This window comes from Hippocampus zosterae, chromosome 12 (assembly GCF_025434085.1).
Source record: "Hippocampus zosterae strain Florida chromosome 12, ASM2543408v3, whole genome shotgun sequence".
Lineage (NCBI taxonomy): Eukaryota > Metazoa > Chordata > Actinopteri > Syngnathiformes > Syngnathidae > Hippocampus > Hippocampus zosterae.
The window spans coordinates 22,402,321-22,419,837 of NC_067462.1; the positions used below are offsets into that span (position 1 = coordinate 22,402,321).

Here is a 17,517-nt window from a genome sequence, read left to right on the forward strand (position 1 = left end):
TTTTGCAGATGATGTGGTGCTGTTGGCTCCTTCAAACGGGGCTCTCCAACTCTCACTGTAGCGTTTCGCAGCCGAGTGTGAAGCGGTTGGGATGAAAATCAGCACCTCCAAATCTGAAACCATGGTCCTCAGTCGGAAAAGGGTGGAGTGCCCCCTCCGGGTCGGGGAGGAGATCTTGCCCCAAGTGGAGGAGTTCAAGTATCTTGGGGTCTTGTTCACGAGTGGGGGCAGGAGGGAGCGGGAGATCGACAGGCGGATCGGTGCAGCGTCTGCTGTGATGCGGACGTTGTATCGGTCTGTCGTGGTGAAGAAGGAGCTGAGCCAAAGGGCTAAGCTCTCAATTTACCGGTCGATCTACGTCCCAACCCTCACCTATGGTCACGAGCTATGGGTCGTGACCGAAAGAACGAGATCCCGGATACAAGCGGCCGAAATGAGTTTTCTCCGCAGGGTGTCCGGGCTCTCCCTTAGAGATAAGGTGAGGAGCTCGGTCATCCGGGAGGGGCTCAGAGACGAGCCGCTTCTCCTCCACATCGAGAGGAGCCAGATGAGGTGGCTTGGGCATCTGATTCGGATGCCTCCTGAGCGCCCCTCCGTGAGTCGTCACCTTACCGTGGTGGAGGGGTTTGTGTGTCCCAATGATCCTAGAAGCTAAGTTGTCTGGGGCTTTATGCCCCTGGCAGGGTCACCCATGGCAAACAGGTTCTAGGTGAGGGGCCAGACAAAGCACGGCTCAAAAGACCCCTTATGATGAGTAAAATTAATGGATCTCAGTTTCCCTTGCCCGGACGCGGGTCACCGGGGCCCCCCTCTGGAGCCAGGCCTGGAGGTGGGGCTCGTTGGCAGGCGCCTGGTGGCCGGGCTTACACCCATGGGGCCCGGCCGGGCACAGCCCGAAGAGGCAACGTGGGTCCCCCTTCCCATGGGCTCACCACCCATGAGAGGGGCCAAAGGGGTCGGGTGCAATGTGAGCTGGGCGGCAGCCAAAGGCGGGGACCCTGGCGGTCCGATCCTCGGCTGCAGAAGCTAGCTCTTGGGACATGGAATGTCACCTCTCTGGCAGGGAAGGAGCCCGAGCTGGTATGTGAGGCAGAGAATTTCCGACTGGATATAGTCGGACTTGCCTCCACACACAGCCTGGGTTCTGGTACCAGTTCTCTCGAGAGGGGTTGGACTCTCTTCCACTCTGGAGTTGCTCACGGTGAGAGGCGCAGAGCAGGTGTGGGCATACTCATTGCCCCCCGGCTCAGTGCCTGTACATTGGGGTTCACACCGGTAGTGGAGAGGGTTGCCTCCCTCCGCCTTCGGGTGGGTGGACGGGTCCTGACTGTCGTTTGTGCATATGCACCAAACAGCAGCTCAGCATACCCACCCTTTTTGGAGTCCTTGGAGGGCGTGCTGGAGAGTACTCCTGCTGGGTACTCCATTGTTCTGCTGGGGGACTTCAATGCTCACGTGGGCAATGACAGTGATACCTGGAGGGGCGTGACCTATGGTCACGAGCTATGTGTCGTGAGCGAAAGAACGAGATCCCGGATACAAGCGGCTGAAATGAGTTTTCTCCGCAGGGTGTCCGGGCTCTCCCTTAGAGATAAGGTGAGAAGCTCAGTCATCCGGGAGGGGCTCAGAGTCGAGCCGCTTCTCCTCCACATCGAGAGGAGCCAGATGAGGTGGCTTGGGCATCTGATTCGGATGCCTCCTGAGCGCCTCCCCGGTGAGGTGTTCCGGTCATGTCCCACCGGGAGGAGACCCCGAGGAAGACCCAGGACACGCTGGAGAGACAATGCCACCCAGCTGGCCTGGGAATGCCTCGGGATCCCCCGGGGAGAGCTGGAAGAAGTAGCTAGGGAGAGGGAAGTCTGGGCTTCCCTGCTAAAGCTGTTGCCCCCGCGACCCGGCCCCGGATAAGCAGTAGAAGATGGATGGATGGATGGAGTTAAAAAAATGCAATTAATTAATTATTTTCCAAATTTGTTCAGCCCTACCGTATAGGGGGGTGACAGCTCCATGTTTTCTTAATCTTTCACCTCCAGTGTGATGTTGTGGAATGTAGTCCAATGGTCCTGGGCTGGAATGTCAGTTTCCAGTATGTTTACACATTGAAGGCTTGGTATTTCTAAAGCACAACGTTTCTTCTTTAACTTCATTTTCTGTAAGGAATAAAAGATTTGATCATTTTTCTATGTACGGACTGAACGGCTCCTGTACAATTAGAATTTTGAGTCTCACTCATTCTTTTAATAACCCTACAGTATTTTTATTTTCATTATAAATGTACATGACTGATGAGGTATTCTCGTCTTGTCAGGTTTGGGGGAGTGCACGAACACAGAGTTCTACAGTCCTGATCAACTTCCTCCAGAAAACTCATCCTTCCTGGAGAGAGGTTTTGTGTGTCGCTTCCGTTGCCTCCTGGACAACTCGTCTGGCTTTTTAGTGAGAAATGCCACCACATGCAAACGCACGAAAGACCGCTTGATGTAAATTGTGCGGTTTGGCTCTGTCGCGTTTGTACCAGGCTCTCAAGTTCCAGGGACGACTTAAGTACCTGCATGGCCAAAACATCTTCAGGGACAATGGGTCACACATCAAACCGCAGCTTGCGCTCTTTGCCATTGCCACACCCGTTCAGTCTCCATCCATTGTAGAGATACGCTCCAAAATGTTGCTCTTTCAGACCAAACACAAGATGGATTTCACACCGATGGGCGTTGACAACAGGTGACACACAACACTCCACTCACCCAACGTTGTTTGTTTTTACATTTTTTTCTGGGAAAATGTGTGTCCTCATTTGTTCTCTGCAGGGGGAAGGTTATTTTGGGCTATTCAGAGACAGAGCTGTGCATGAAAGGTTCCGGCTACCAGTTTATCCACGCCGCTGACATGATGTACTGTGCCGACAACCACATGCGCAGTATGTGAGACAATTTTGATACTTTTAAAGATGAAAGTCCTCTGGATTTTCAATTTTTCATGAAATTTCCTCTGGAAAATTGAGGAAAATTTGCCTAAAATTAATATTAGTTGACAACATTGAATGAACACGCGTTTGAGTTTGTTGTTTTGCTTTCACGAGCGTAGCCATGTTGAGGCACGAACACTCGTAACAGTAACACACACCCCCTCGCATTCTCATGGCCTCGCCATTTCTCGGAGATTTCGAAATTTAGGTTAGAAAGGAAGCCACAAAGGGTGCATGTGTGCACACAAAAGGCAGATTAATCATTGAATGTCCAGTATTTAAATAGCGTTTTGTGAAAACCAATTAATGCGTTATCTGCCCAGTACGGCCCCAGCGCAATGTTCAAACAGGTAGGCAGGCAAGCTGACATACGTGCAATAGACATGAGTGTTAGGAACATGTTCAAGGGCTCATGGCTTGAGGAAAAGGACTTGAACAAAGATTTTTATTTTGTCCAACCACATTAGAGAAATCGACAAACCCGGCAATATATATATATATATATATATATATATATATATATAATGTTTTCAGGAAAGTCCACTTTCATCTCTACACTTGTCAATGTGGAGTGAAGCCTCATAAACTGCTGCTACTGCTAACTGTAGAGCACGGTGTGTGTGTGTGTTTGTCTGTGTGTGCATTTCACAGTGATTAAAACTGGAGAAAGCGGCCTGACGACGTTCCGTCTCTTGAGTAAGTCAGGAAGCTGGGTTTGGGTCAAAGCCAACGCCAAGCTGATCTACAAAGGAGGAAGACCCGACTTCATCATCGCCTACCAGCGAGCTATAGTGTGAGTGTTACTGTCCTGATACTGGTAGTTTTACTCCTTGCAGATCAAACATCAAAGGTAGAAAACGAAATCTTTACTGGAACATTGTTTAACCTCAAATTTTTTTCAGATCTTGATTTCCAAAAAGAAATAATGGAAAAATAAAAAAATAATGGAAATGGGGGGAAAAAATATTGCACCAGCCATAAAATGCATAAAAAAGAAAAAAATCCACAAGTTGCACTGCAAATTGCATTTTTGGGGATATATATATATATATACTGTATATTTTTTTTTTATAAAATCCAACACCAAGAACACACGTCATCTTGAAAGGCAAATAAAAATAAAGAACAGGTTGTAAGATATGGTCACGTTACATGATGCATAAACAACAAACTGAGAACGTGCCTGGTATGTTCAGGGAACATATTAAGAGTTACAGTGATCCCTCGCTACTTCGATGTTCACTTAACACTGTTTCAGTGCATCGCGGATTTTTTAAAAGTATTCATCAAAAAAAAAGCGATTATGCCACAAAAGGTCTGCGAGAGGCAAAAGTCAGCAAAACAGCGAGTCACACAGAGCAACATATACAGTACTACATGTATATTTCATGTTTATGTTTACTGTATTTTGTTATTTATACACTAACCTAACCATATTTATACATCTTATACATATATATATATATACATATATATATATATATATATATATATATATATATATATATATTAGAGCTGTCAAATGATTAAAGTATTTCATCTAATTAAAAATGCAACTGTCATAATTAACTCGAATTCACTAAAAATTTATCGCGATTACTCACGCATTTTTTATCGTTTCTGAATTTCCTTTGATATTTTTTGTCCTATTTTTCCCCATTTTAATGCTCTCATCAACGTGGAAACATGAATCAGTTTTCTATGTGCCAAATGCAAATTCGATTTCGATTTTCAATTTTACATGAACATTTTTCACTTGGAGCAGTTATTCACACATAATCTCTCACACAATATTACTGTCCATCAACAACAGTGAAAAAATATTTTGTCACACAACAGCTGCTTTAACAGCTCTTTTTATGGAATCAAAACAGAGCAATATAACATTATAAAGCGCATACCTAAGGTAAACTAGTACTCAGCCGAAAGTGGATTTAAACCAAGGTTGCATACTTCGTTTTTCTCAAGTTTGCTTTGAACACAGCATTCGGGCTATGTTGATTCTGTTGGTCCTTCTTGTGTGGAAGTCTCTCTACGGTTTTGTGTAGACATAATTTCGGATGACTACACTTGGTTTGATGACAACACTGGAGACGTTTTATTTTCGCTAGGTCGCTACCACTGCACCGCTGATCTTTCGTTGTCATGTCACCTCCTCAGCGCACTATCACTGTCAGACTAACACAGAGAAGCTCCACCCGCTCTATTTATATGGACATGGAACACTGTAACCTTCCACACAAAATAGTTCCAAACAAGTAACAATCGCGTCAGTGGCATACATCGTATACCTGTATGATACAGGTAACTTTGGTCTTGTCAGTGGAACAATCAGGCAACCTTTTAAAACTAAACTTTCCATTCATAAACTCTTTAAGTATCCGTTTTCGGTGTCTCGCGCTGCCGTGGCTGGCAAAACAAATGTGCGTGGACCTGTGCAGCGTGCTTGTTTTTTTGTTTTTCGTTTATTTATAGAGCAACATAACATCTGCTGTGACGTGTGCCGCGTTAATCCCGCGAGAAAAAATTTAATCCCGTTAAAATTTATTTCAATTAATGGCAATAAAAACACGCTAAACTGACAGCTCTAATATAGGCATATATATTAGAATCTAGCGTTGAATAATGTTAATTACTACAAACATTTACTTCAACATGCGTGTATACCATTAAATTTGGCCTTATAAATATTATATATTCTCATACACATGTACTTGTCCACTTAACCGCGATAAGTGAGCGATTACTGTATTCGGATAGCTATAGAATAAAAAACAAGCTAACAAATTTACCAAAGCATCAGTGTCACTCCAAATCACAAAATCCAATGAAATGTCATCCTTGGTGTCACTTTTAAAGACTCCGCGAACTCTGGAGGTAAAAGATGCAGTGCTTCCTCTTCTATGTCGCTTACTTACTTCTTGTCGGAGAGGCGTCGTCAGTTCTTTTAAAGCAGGGGTGCCCAACCAGTTAACCGCGGTCGAGGTGTGTCGGAAAAAAAGGTGTTTTTTTTTTTTTTTTTTTTTTTATGAAATGACTGGAAGTTAGTGTCGCCAAACATAGCAACTTTGACACTATATGTAGTTTGTAGCGGCCCGGTAGTCCAATGGTTAGCACGTCGGCTTCACAGTGCAGAGGTACCGGATTCGATTCCAGCTCCGGCCTCCCTGTGTGGAGTTTGCATGTTCTCCACGGGCCTGCGTGGGTTTTCTCCGGGTGCTCCGGTTTCCTCCCACATTCCAAAAACATGCGTGGCAGGCTGATTGAACACTCTAAATTGTCCCTAGGTGTGAGTGTGAGCGTGGATGGTTGTTTGTCTCTGTGTGCCCTGCGATCGGCTGGCAACCGGTTCAGGGTGTCCCCCGCCTACTGCCCGGAGACAGCTGGGATAGGCTCCAGCACCCCCCGCGACCCTAGTGAGGATCAAGCGGTTCGGAAGATGAATGAATGAATGTAGTTTGTATTCAGATCCTCTGGAGCATTTTTTTTCCCCAAAAAGTGATTAGTAACAATCTACCGACTTTTTCTGGTGTTGTTGGAGACTTTTGGAGTCTGTGTGGTGAAAGCATGTTGTTTTCAATAAGCAGCACTGGAGCTGTTGTGCCCCCAACCCCAAATGAAGCCGCTGCTGGCTGATCGCGACAGGTTTACAATTTGGGCTGGATGTAAATGAAACATTTTTCTTTGTCTGAAATAAATTAAAAAAAACATCAACAAATAAAAATTATAAAAGAAAAAAGCATCCCTCCAAGTAAATCATATGCACTGATGACATCATTGAGCAATGTTTCGGACAGCTAATAGCTACTTTGCTTCCCGATGAGTTGGAAACACTGCTGGAAGTTAACAGCGGTTAACAGTAGCAAGCAGCTAGCGATTACAGCGGCTCGTTGGCAATGCGGTTTCCGGGCTTTCACATGATAAGCGTTGAAAATGCCTCGTCGGTGGCAGTGCCATTCTAACAACGGCACTAAATACACAGAACGTACTATGTCAGCCTATCATCAATCCCCTTACTTGAGGGCAACCAATCAGATGACTGAATCACCACTCGTGCACAAACATCTGCACTAAACGCTAAGCTACTCTGTGAATTACCTCTGACGTCAAGGCAGGGGTTCCCAATACGTCGTGCGTCACCCCTGGCTGAGAGGAAACGACACAAGAACTACAATTTGCCACCAATGAAGTACCAATGAAGAGCTACTCCCCATTTTGCCATGAAAAGTACACACCCAGGGGGGAGGATATTTTTAATGTTTTCATGGGATTTGTTCGCAGGACAAAACAGTGGCTCTTAGATTTATCTTTCCTCACTGATCTCACTGGCCAGCTCAATTAATTGAATTTAGAGCTGCAGGGTAAGGGTAAAGATGTAGTCAACATAATGAGTTCAGTGAGCACATTTAAAAGCAAGCTAAAGCTGATGTCCTTGAATTTAGAGCTGCAAGGTAAGGGTAAAGATGTAGTCAACATAATGAGTTCAGTGAGCACATTACATGTCCAACCGGCTGCGGCTTGGTAACCTGTGCAACTTCCCTCACATGCAAGCAGAAATACAATGTCATGGGTAAGGTATGACACAGCTTGACAGTGCACGTTATAAGGAGTATGTTCAGAGCATCTCATCAAAGCTTGAGTGGCGTTTTACTGACTTTGCATCCATCACGCCTATAGTCAGCTACACGTGTTATCCATTTGGTGCAAAGTCAAATCACTTTTCGGCTCTGAAAGCCCCACTCTTGAGGATGAGATTCTGAGATTGCAAAATGACATTGGGATCAAAGCCAGCCCAGTGAGGTAGGAAGTGAAACAGAGATCTATCTGTTTCGTAGCTGTTTTTTTCTGTTTGGTTCATTTTTGTTTCTATGTAGGAAAGCCAAATGGCTTGGCCCTGGGACTTTTCGTGGTTTAATGTGAGTGTGTGTGACTGGGAGGGCGGGGGGGGGGGGGTTCAGATGTTGACACTGGTGTGACAGTAAGGACTAATATGAAGTACTTGCGCAAGTGTGCATACCCTATTACACCTGGGGGTGTGGCTATGTTTAGAACGAACTTCCGTGATGTCATTCTGGTTTTGCCCATAATCTAATTACTTTCGAGTTAACTCCCTGCTCCATTCGCAACAGTGAGAAAATTATCTTTTTTTTTGTTTTAAACCAAAGAAGTTGGGCGGCCCGGTAGTCCAGTGGTTAGCGCGTCGGCTTCACAGTGCAGAGGTACCGGGTTCGATTCCAGCTCCGGCCTCCCTGTGTGGAGTTTGCATATTCTCCCCGGGCCTGCGTGGGTGTTCTCCGGGTGCGTGGGGTTTCTCCTCCCACATTCCAAAAACATGCATGGCAGGCTGATTGGACGCTCTAAATTGTCCCTCGGTGTGAGTGTGGGCGTGGATGGTTGTTCGTCTCCGTGTGCCCTGCGATTGGCTGGCAACGGATTCAGGGTGTCCCCCGCCTACTGACCGAAGACGGCTGCGATAGGCTCCAGCACCCCCCGCGACCCTAGTGAGGATCAATTGGTTCGGAAAATGGATGGATGGAAACCAAAGAAGTTTACATAGTTTCTCATAAACTGCCGAAAAATGGGTGTTAGCTCCCCAAAAAACTGGTGAGGGGAATTCTGAACAGCTCCAATTACCGCTTAATGTTAGCTCAGTGTCAAAAATGTCAGGAAAATCCGACTAAAACATCTGAACTTCATTTGGAGCTTATCAGAGGCACACAAATGGTGGCAGTTGTGTAGTGATTCCCTTTTCACAAGAGTTTGAATTTGAATGGGTAATTATCACAGCCACATCCAGTTTAAAAAGGGTGTGCGCATGTGCAGCTACATTCAAAAGTTGTGCTGACAGGAGAATGGGCTTGTTGATAGCGCCGTTTCAGTTTAGGTCATCTCATTTTGATTTGCCCATTTGACCAGTTCAATGTAGGGTGCCTCAATGGATGGTCATCATCTTATTGTCATTAATGTTTGCTTTGTGTGTTCCAGCAATGCTGAGGGCGAGGACTACCTCCGCCAGAGGAGGTTGCAGCTGCCATTCAGCCTCACCACGGGCGAGGCTGTGCTTTACAACACTGGCCCAACCATGGACCTCACGCAGACGCAGTTCAACAAAAAGTTTAACAACAATGATGACATGGATGTCAGCAAGGAGACGCATTTCCCCCGCTCACTCCTGGATTGCTTCCTTCGGCAGGATGAGTCCGCCTACAGGCACACGCCAGAGGTGCACTTTCCTGTGGATCAGGTCTTCATGGACAGTCGAGCGCTGGTGAGCGTGCCCAGTAATGCTTGGAAGGACACAGGCATGGGGGCCACTTCCAGCGCCCCCATTGTGGTAAAGGAGGAGGCTAAGCAGTCAGTGATGGCTATGATCGACAACCTGCAAGAGATGGCGCAGAAGGGTGACTTCTGCAGCGCCCTGGAGAATCTGGAGGTGGATGACTCAGAGCTGATGCAGTGGCAGGAGTCTCTCAAGCGCTTGGGTCAGGAGGACGACCAGCAGGACAGTGTGCAGTCCGAGTTGGATAACGTCCTCATCAACGAGATATTCAACCATATTGATTCCGTTTTGTTCAAGGAAAATGGTGACGAGTGCCCTGCCGCTTGCTTAAAGCAGGACACGTTCATGCAACCACAGCAGCAGTTCCCAACACTGTCCCAGGATGGGAATTTCCCTCAAACCAACGGCTTCTACACAGCTCAAACCTTGGTGGGATCTGCTTCGGCTTTCAGCAGTGGCCAGAAACCTTTCCACTGTGGACCTCTGCCAGGTGCCACGAATGAGCACCAGGTTTCTTTCCAGCAGCTGCAACTTCAGGACATTTTCAGCCCAGAAATAGAACTCCCAGAACTTATTGTGCCTGACTCTTCTGCTCGTGGTGCTCCGGTCCTCTTTCCAAGCTTTGAACAGCAGCAGCAGCCGATTCTACATCAACAGAATAATATATACTCTGTGGAGCCACACACAATTCCTTGCCATGACTTGAACAATCACAATGCCGCCATCCCTGACCCGATAACTTGTCCTCCTACGTGGTCGCAGGGCCATTACAAGATGCCCCATTCATCCGTTACACTCAACGGTCTAGTTCTGGAAAGCCAAACATTCCCATGTAACGACCCCAGGCCAAGAGCAGTCAACGGTCTGGACCAAGCTCAGGAGGGCATGCCGATGTGCGACCGGGTGGCCAATCAAAGAAGCTGCATGTACGTGCAACCACTGACGCTTGCACAGACCTCGTGCCACAGGGGAACGTGCCTTAATCAAAGTCCCCTGCAGACCTGCTGCTCCATAAAGTGGGGTAACAGTCAGCCTGTGGTGGATACATCAGCCACCACCCAGGAGAATGCCAACATCAGTCCCATGCCATCCAACGTCAATGTCGGCATGAGTCTTTAACCATCTTTGCTTCCAGGAATGATAAGTGCAGGTACTAATAAATGTTCAAGCTCATCTTGTTGACTTTGCCAAATCACTAAAAGTTACATGATAGTTATTGTCTGATGGTGGAATGAGTTTAATCATCTTCCAGAAAAATATTGATGTGTCAAAATGGAAACACACTTCAGTCTGATAAAATCTCATGTAACCAGGAAGTAGTCTGCAACAATCAAATTGGTTATTAAAAAAGAGAAAACATTTTGCGTCCAACCCCTAATCCAGTGCTTCTCAATTCTTTTCTTTTATCCCTCCTCCCCCAACAAGAAGAAAATAATGTGTGCCCCCCCACTCTCTGCTGCCACAATAATGATCATTTGTCAATAAAATTGTGATAAGTACACTTCTGCATTACATTGTATCCTTCTTAACATTCAAGAAAAGAAAAAAGAAAGAAATCTCATTCAACTTATAGCAAAGAATAACTTTACTAACGTTGCTTTTTTCAGTCTGTACCAGAAAAGATTTTTAAATGCACCAATTTTCCTGAAGTTTAAAACAAAAAATACGCATTTAAACATTTTTGACCAACTGACCATTTGAACCATTGCACCGTTCTGAAAACCAAAATTAGATCAATAAATAATAATATATTCAAATTCAGTTCAGCAACATTAACGTTGGAGCAGAATATATAAAACACTTGAGTCTACAAAACAATAATGAATAAAACAAATTTTGCAGATCCCCCCCTTCCCGCCCCCCACACACATATTAATGGCTATGTTGAGACGTTTTCCAGTGCACAACTTTTCCAGTGGCTTATCAGCGTCATTCAAGTATCTTTAAGTTAACACACCGGTCTTTCCTCGTCACCCACTCTTGTCACAGTGAAGCCAAGCACAACATATGCTTCTTCATATTTCCTTGTCTTAACTTTTGGCTGACTTTCTTTTGTCTCAATATCTTTGTCTCTCTCCGCCTTTCTTTTCATCTAGTCTTTTGGGGGTTTGTTTACTGCACTGCATATCGCCTGCTCGGTGCAACCCCCCCACCCAAAAAAAATTAAAATTAAAATTAAAAACCCACCATAGAGCTAATACTCCCTGCACACTCTCTGACAATGAGGGTGCCACTGCCAACTCCTGTAGTAGATGTGCAATTACTCTTTATTCTATTCTCTAGAGTCAAAAAAGCATTTTTATGGATCGCATCGCGCCCCCCTAGGGATGACCCACGATTTGAGAAGGACTGCCCTCATCAAGAGTTGGTCTGACAGAGTCCACTTTTCTCTGTGAATGGTATACTGTATGTATTTTTGGGTCCACTTTGTTAAAATTCCAGTCTTTGGATAGAAGTACTTCATGACTGACTGCAAAGTGAGCTTAAAAATTAAACCAAAGACCAATGTTGATCACAAAACACCACCAAAAAATTATCATACTTAAAAAACCAACAAGTGTCCAAAAAGTAAGGTTTTCAAATTCTATTAGCTGGCTTGCAACCAAACGCGAATGTGGTGCATAGTGCTGCACTTTCCTTTGCTAAACACTCTTATTCTGTTATTTTTCCACACAGATGGAGCAGTCTTCACTTTGTCATCGTCATGTGGCTGCCAGTGATGTTGGCAACGGTTGGCAGCCCCCCTCACATGCAGTATCGGCGCTTAATCGCTGACTCTCGCACTTACTTTCACATATATCCTCTCTTGTGTGTGTCTCATATTTACTCACATGAAACGTCTGTATCAGAGGAATGAAGAATGAAGACGTGAATGGAAACAACCAAAGATTTTAATTTTTACAAGGGAAACCAATATCTGTGGACATATATTGACATTTTGGATTATAACAAAGACACAAAAGCACGCACACACACACACACACACACACACACATACACATATATATATATATATATATATATATATATATATATATATATATATATAAAAATTTCCTCGTCTCACCACCCCCTCGGGTGGTGTCCGTACCTCATTCACCTCGGGCCCTCTACCAGAGGCCAGAAAGCTTGATGGTTCTGCGCAGTATCCTTGCTGTTCCCAACACTGCACATTTCTGGACTGAGATGTCCGATGTTGTTACCGGGATCTGTTGCAACCACTCATCTAGTTTGGGGGTCACTGCCCCGAGTGCTCCGACCACCACAGGCACAACTGTTAGATTTACTTTCCAGGCTCTCTCCAGCTCCTCTCTGAGCCCTTGGTATTTCTTGAGTTTCTCGTATTCCTTCTTTCTGATGTCTCCATCACTTGGGACCGCTACATGCACTACAACGGCTTTCCTCTGCCCTTTATCTATGATCACAATATCTGGTTGGTTCGCCATTACCATTTTGTCAGTCTGGATCTGGAAGTCCCACAGGATCTTAGCTCTGTCATTCTCCACCACCTTCGGAGGTGGTCCCCCCCATTTTGACCTTGGGGTTTCCAGTCCATACTCCGCACAGATGTTTCGGTAGTCTATGCCAGCCACCTGGTTATGGCGTTCCATGTACGCTTTCCCTGCCAGCATCTTACACCCTGCAGTTATGTGTTGGATCATCTCAGGTGCCTCTTGTCTGGTGTGGTATATCTGGGCCTCAATGGCTCTGGTGCTCAGGGCCTGCTCTTGAGCAGCCAGAATGAGTGCCTCTGTGCTGTCCTTCAGGCCAGCCCTCTCTAGCCACTGATAGGACTTCTTGAGATTGGCCACTTCAGTTATGGTCCGGTGGTACATCCCGTGTAGGGGCTTGTCCTCCCATGAAGCTCCCTCTTCCAGCGCCTCATCTTCTGTTCCCCATTGTCTGAGACATTCTCTGAGTACGTCATCCGTTGGAGCCTTCTCCTTGATGTATTCATGAAGCTTGGATGTTTCATCCTGGACAGTGGCTGTCACACTCACTAGTCCCCGGCCTCCTTCCTTTCGGCTTGCGTACAGTCTCAGGGTGCTCGATTTGGGATGGAACCCTCCATGCATGGTGAGGAGCTTTCGGGTCTTAACGTCCGTGGTCTAAATCTCTTCCTTTGGCCACTTTATTATTCCTGCAGGGTATCTGATCTCTGGCATGGCATAGCTGTTTATTGCCCGGGTCTTATTCTTGCCATTGAGCTGGCTTCTTAGGACTTGCCTCACTCGCTGGAGGTATTTGGCCGTAGCCGCTTTCCTTGTTGCCAGTTTGAGGTTGCCATTGGCTTGTGGTATACTGAGGTACTTGTAGCTGTCCTCAATGTCTGCTATTGTTCCTTCAGGGAGTGAGACCCCTTCAGTGCGGACTACCTTTCCTCTCTTAGTCACCGTCTGACTACATTTCTCAAGCCCCAATACAATACAATACAATACAATACAATACAATACAATACAATACATGCTGATTTATATAGCGCTTTCACAACAGCGGCAGCTGTAACAAAGCGCTTAACAAAACAGTTAACATAAAGTAAAATGATAAACACAACACATAACATAAAACACGGACAGTCGTGCAATATATAATATGTGTGTGTGTGTGTGTTTGTGTGTGTATATATATATATATATATATATATATATATATATATTAGAGCTGTCAAACGATTTAAATGTTTAATCTAATTAAAAATGCAACTGTCATAATTAACTCAAATGGACTAAAAAATTAATACTACTCACACATTTTTTATTGTTTCTGAATTTCCTTTTACATTTTTTGTCCTATTTTCCCCCATTTTAATGCTCTCATCAACATGGAATCATGAATCAGTTTTCTATGTGCCAAATGCAAATATTTCCTGAAATAACAATTTTCGATTTTCAATTTTACATGAACATTTTTCACTTGGAGCAGTTATTCACGCATAATCTCTCACACAATATTACTGTCCCTCAACAACAGTGAAAACAATATTTTGTCACACAACAGCTGCTTTAACAGCTTTTTTTATGAAATCAAAACACAGCAATATAACATTATAAAGTGCACATCTAAGGCAATCTAGTACTCATCCTACAGTAGATTTAAACCATGGTTGCATACTTTGTTTTTCTCAAGTTTACTTTGAACACAGCAGTCTGTTTCTGAATGTTTGTTGAAGAATAACGAGACACCGGACACCAGTGTTCACTCCCCCTAACATAGTCAGGCTATGTTGATTGTGTTGGTCCTTCTTGTGCGGAAGTCTCTCTACAGTTTTTGTGTAGACCTCATTTCGAATGACTACACTTGGTTCGATGACAACACTAGAGACGTTTTATTTTCGCTAGGTCGCTACCACTGTCAGACAAACACAGAGAACCTCCACACGCTCGATTTATATGGACGCAGAACACTGTAACCTTCCACACAAAATAATTCCAAACAAGCAACAATCGTGTCAGTGGCATACATCGTATATCTGTATGTTACAGAGAGAGAGAAGAACAGATAACTTTGCTCTTGTCAGTGGAACAATCGGGCAACTTTTTAAAAGTAAACTTTCCATTCATAAACTCTTTAAGTATCCGTTTTCTGTGTCTCGTGGCTGGCAAAACAGACATGGGAGTGTACTTCTGCAGTGCACTTGTTGTTTTGTTCTGATGTATTTATAGAGCAACGTAACATCCGCTTGTGACGTGTGCCCTGTTAATCTCGCGAGAAAAAAATTAATCCCGTTAGATATATATACACATATATATATATGTGTGTATAGAGAGAGCGAGAGAGAGAGAGATATCCCCCCCCTCTCTCTCTCTCTCTCTCTCTCTCTCTCTATATATATATATATATATATATATATATATATATATATAATATATATATATATATATATAATGTATGTATTAGAGCTGTCAGTTTAGTGCGTTTTTATTGGCATTAATTTAAATGAATTTTAACGGGATTAAAAATTTTCTTGCGAGATTAACGCGGCACACGTCACAAGCGGATGTTAGGCTGCTCTATAAATACACCAGAAACAAAACAACAAGAGCGCTGCAGAAGTCCACGCCAGCGCGAGACACCGAAAACGGATACTTAAAGAGTTTATGAATGGAAATTTTACTTTTAAAAGGTTGCCATATTGCTCCACTGACAAGACCAAAGTTATCTGTTCTTCTCTCTCTCTCTGTATCATACAGGATGTATGCCACTGACACGATTGTTACTTGTTTGGAACTATTTTGTGTGGAAGGTTACGTGTCCATATAAATACAGCGGGTGGAGCTTCTCTGTGTTCGTCTGACAGTGACAGTGCGCTACAGTGGTAGCGACCTAGCGAAAGTAAAATGTCTCCAGTGTTGTCATCGAACCAAGTGTAGTCATTCGAAATGTGGTCTACACAAAACCGTAAAGAGAGACTTCCGCGCAAGAAGGACCAACACAATCAACATAGCCTGACTATGTTAGGGGGAGTGACCCCCCCCCCCCCTCCCCTTTCAGAATGGTTTGCCCCTGCAGCACGGGAGAAGTGTGTGTGCTTGTTTGTAAGACCGGCAGTTTCGAATACAGCGGCACATAATGAGCACTGGTGTCCGGTGTCTCGTTATTCTTCAACAAACATACAGAAACAGACTGCTGTGTTGAAAGCAAACTTGAGAAAAATTAAGTATGCAACCATGGTTTAAATCCACTATAGGCTGAGTACTAGTGTACGTTAGATGTGCACTTTATAATGTTATATTGCTCTGTTTTGAATTCATAAAAAAAGCTGTTAAAGACGCTGTTGTGTGACAAAATATTTTTTTCACCGTTATTGATGGACAGTAATATTGTGTGAGAGATTATGTGTGAATAACTGCACCAAGTGAAAAATGTTCATGTAAAATTGAAAATCGAAATTGTTATTTCAGTAAATATTTGCATTTGGCACATAGAAAACTGATTCATGATTCCATGTTGATGAGAGCATTAAAATGGGGGAAAAATAGGACAAAAATGTAAAAGGAAATTCAGAACCGATAAAAAATGTGTGAGTAATCACGATTAATTTTTTACTTCGAGTTAATTATGACAGTTGCATTTTTAATTAGATTAAATATTTGAATCGTTTGACAGGTCTAATATATATATATATATATATATATATATATATATATATATATAATGTATGTGTGTGCGTGCGTGCGTGCGTATCTTCAGTGGCCATGACAAGAAAATGTTTTTGTATCCTTCATTAAGGGAACATTTTCTTCAGTGGCTATTCCGCTTGCAAGAACTCCAGGAATCCCATCATCATAAACATCTCACTGTGAACGCCCTCATTGTGGCAGCTTTGACCTGTATTGATCGATCGATCTATCTATCCCCTTGTAAGTGCAAGATGGAAGAAGAATGGAAGAACTCGTATTACTCAGTGAAACTGAAAAATCAAGCCTAAGGGACGTCTTGTTTCAAGACTGGAGCCACTTAAACCACCAAATGTATGTCTAAATAATATGCTTCACTTTTATGTAGCCTAATTATATTCGTCATTATTATCATGTTTTGTCATTGTAATCCTTTTTTGTCAACTTGTCAATTTTTTTCATAAATATGAATATGTGCATATAATCATTTGAAAATGGTGCAGTGTGATTTTCTTCTTTTTCTTTTTCTGAAGAAGGGCAATAAATCCATCTGTGATTGTTCTGGGATTTTCCCTTGACTGCGGGTGAGGAACGTCCAGATTGGGCCAATTCACGTATCGCGAATATTCCGTGGCACCTGTGAACCTACGTCACACAGTGATAAATTTACAGTTTGAGCTGTGTAAGTCCCAGGGACTCGCTGATCAGGAAAGTATGTACACGAAGTACACACACACACACACACACACACACACACACACACACACACACACACACACACACACCATGATGAGAAACAGCCTGAAACTGAGGCATGTGATGCACTTTTGCAGCCTGTTAACTATCGTAGCTCACAGGTACCGATTTAAAGTGCTTCCCTGGACCCTCCTAGATTCCTATTCTTTGCCCCTGCTACAAATAAGATAAGATAAGATATTATTTGTTTTCCCACACTGGGGAAATTTACAGTCAATGATGCAAGGCTTTCTCAAAGTCAACTTATTATCGCAAAAAACTATCCAACTTTCGCTGCTTCCTCTATGATATCTCCGCAATAAACTTTCGCAGCACTTGTTTTAACGTTGCACAACTTGGCAATCGTCTGCTTTCCGGGAGGTGAAGGCCGATCTCGCCAATCTCGTCTCGCGAGATTG

At 43.9% G+C, this 17,517-nt stretch overlaps 2 protein-coding genes across 2 annotated transcripts in view; both read left to right on the plus strand.

Annotated features, from left to right (window-relative positions):
* LOC127612042 (aryl hydrocarbon receptor-like) overlaps positions 1 to 16,858 on the plus strand; it is a 146,200-nt gene extending 129,342 nt beyond the window's left edge. The window contains exons 6-11 of the mRNA XM_052083004.1: positions 2,309 to 2,436; positions 2,519 to 2,721; positions 2,808 to 2,917; positions 3,617 to 3,758; positions 8,951 to 10,395; positions 11,922 to 16,858. Coding sequence (XP_051938964.1) covers positions 2,309 to 2,436; positions 2,519 to 2,721; positions 2,808 to 2,917; positions 3,617 to 3,758; positions 8,951 to 10,364 — 1,997 coding nt within the window. The 3' untranslated portion in view covers positions 10,365 to 10,395; positions 11,922 to 16,858. The remainder of the gene's footprint in view (positions 1 to 2,308; positions 2,437 to 2,518; positions 2,722 to 2,807; positions 2,918 to 3,616; positions 3,759 to 8,950; positions 10,396 to 11,921) is intronic.
* Positions 1 to 17,517, plus strand: part of LOC127612093 (uncharacterized) — a 76,624-nt gene that overhangs the window by 10,103 nt on the left and 49,004 nt on the right. The gene's annotated exons all lie outside the window — the stretch shown is intronic.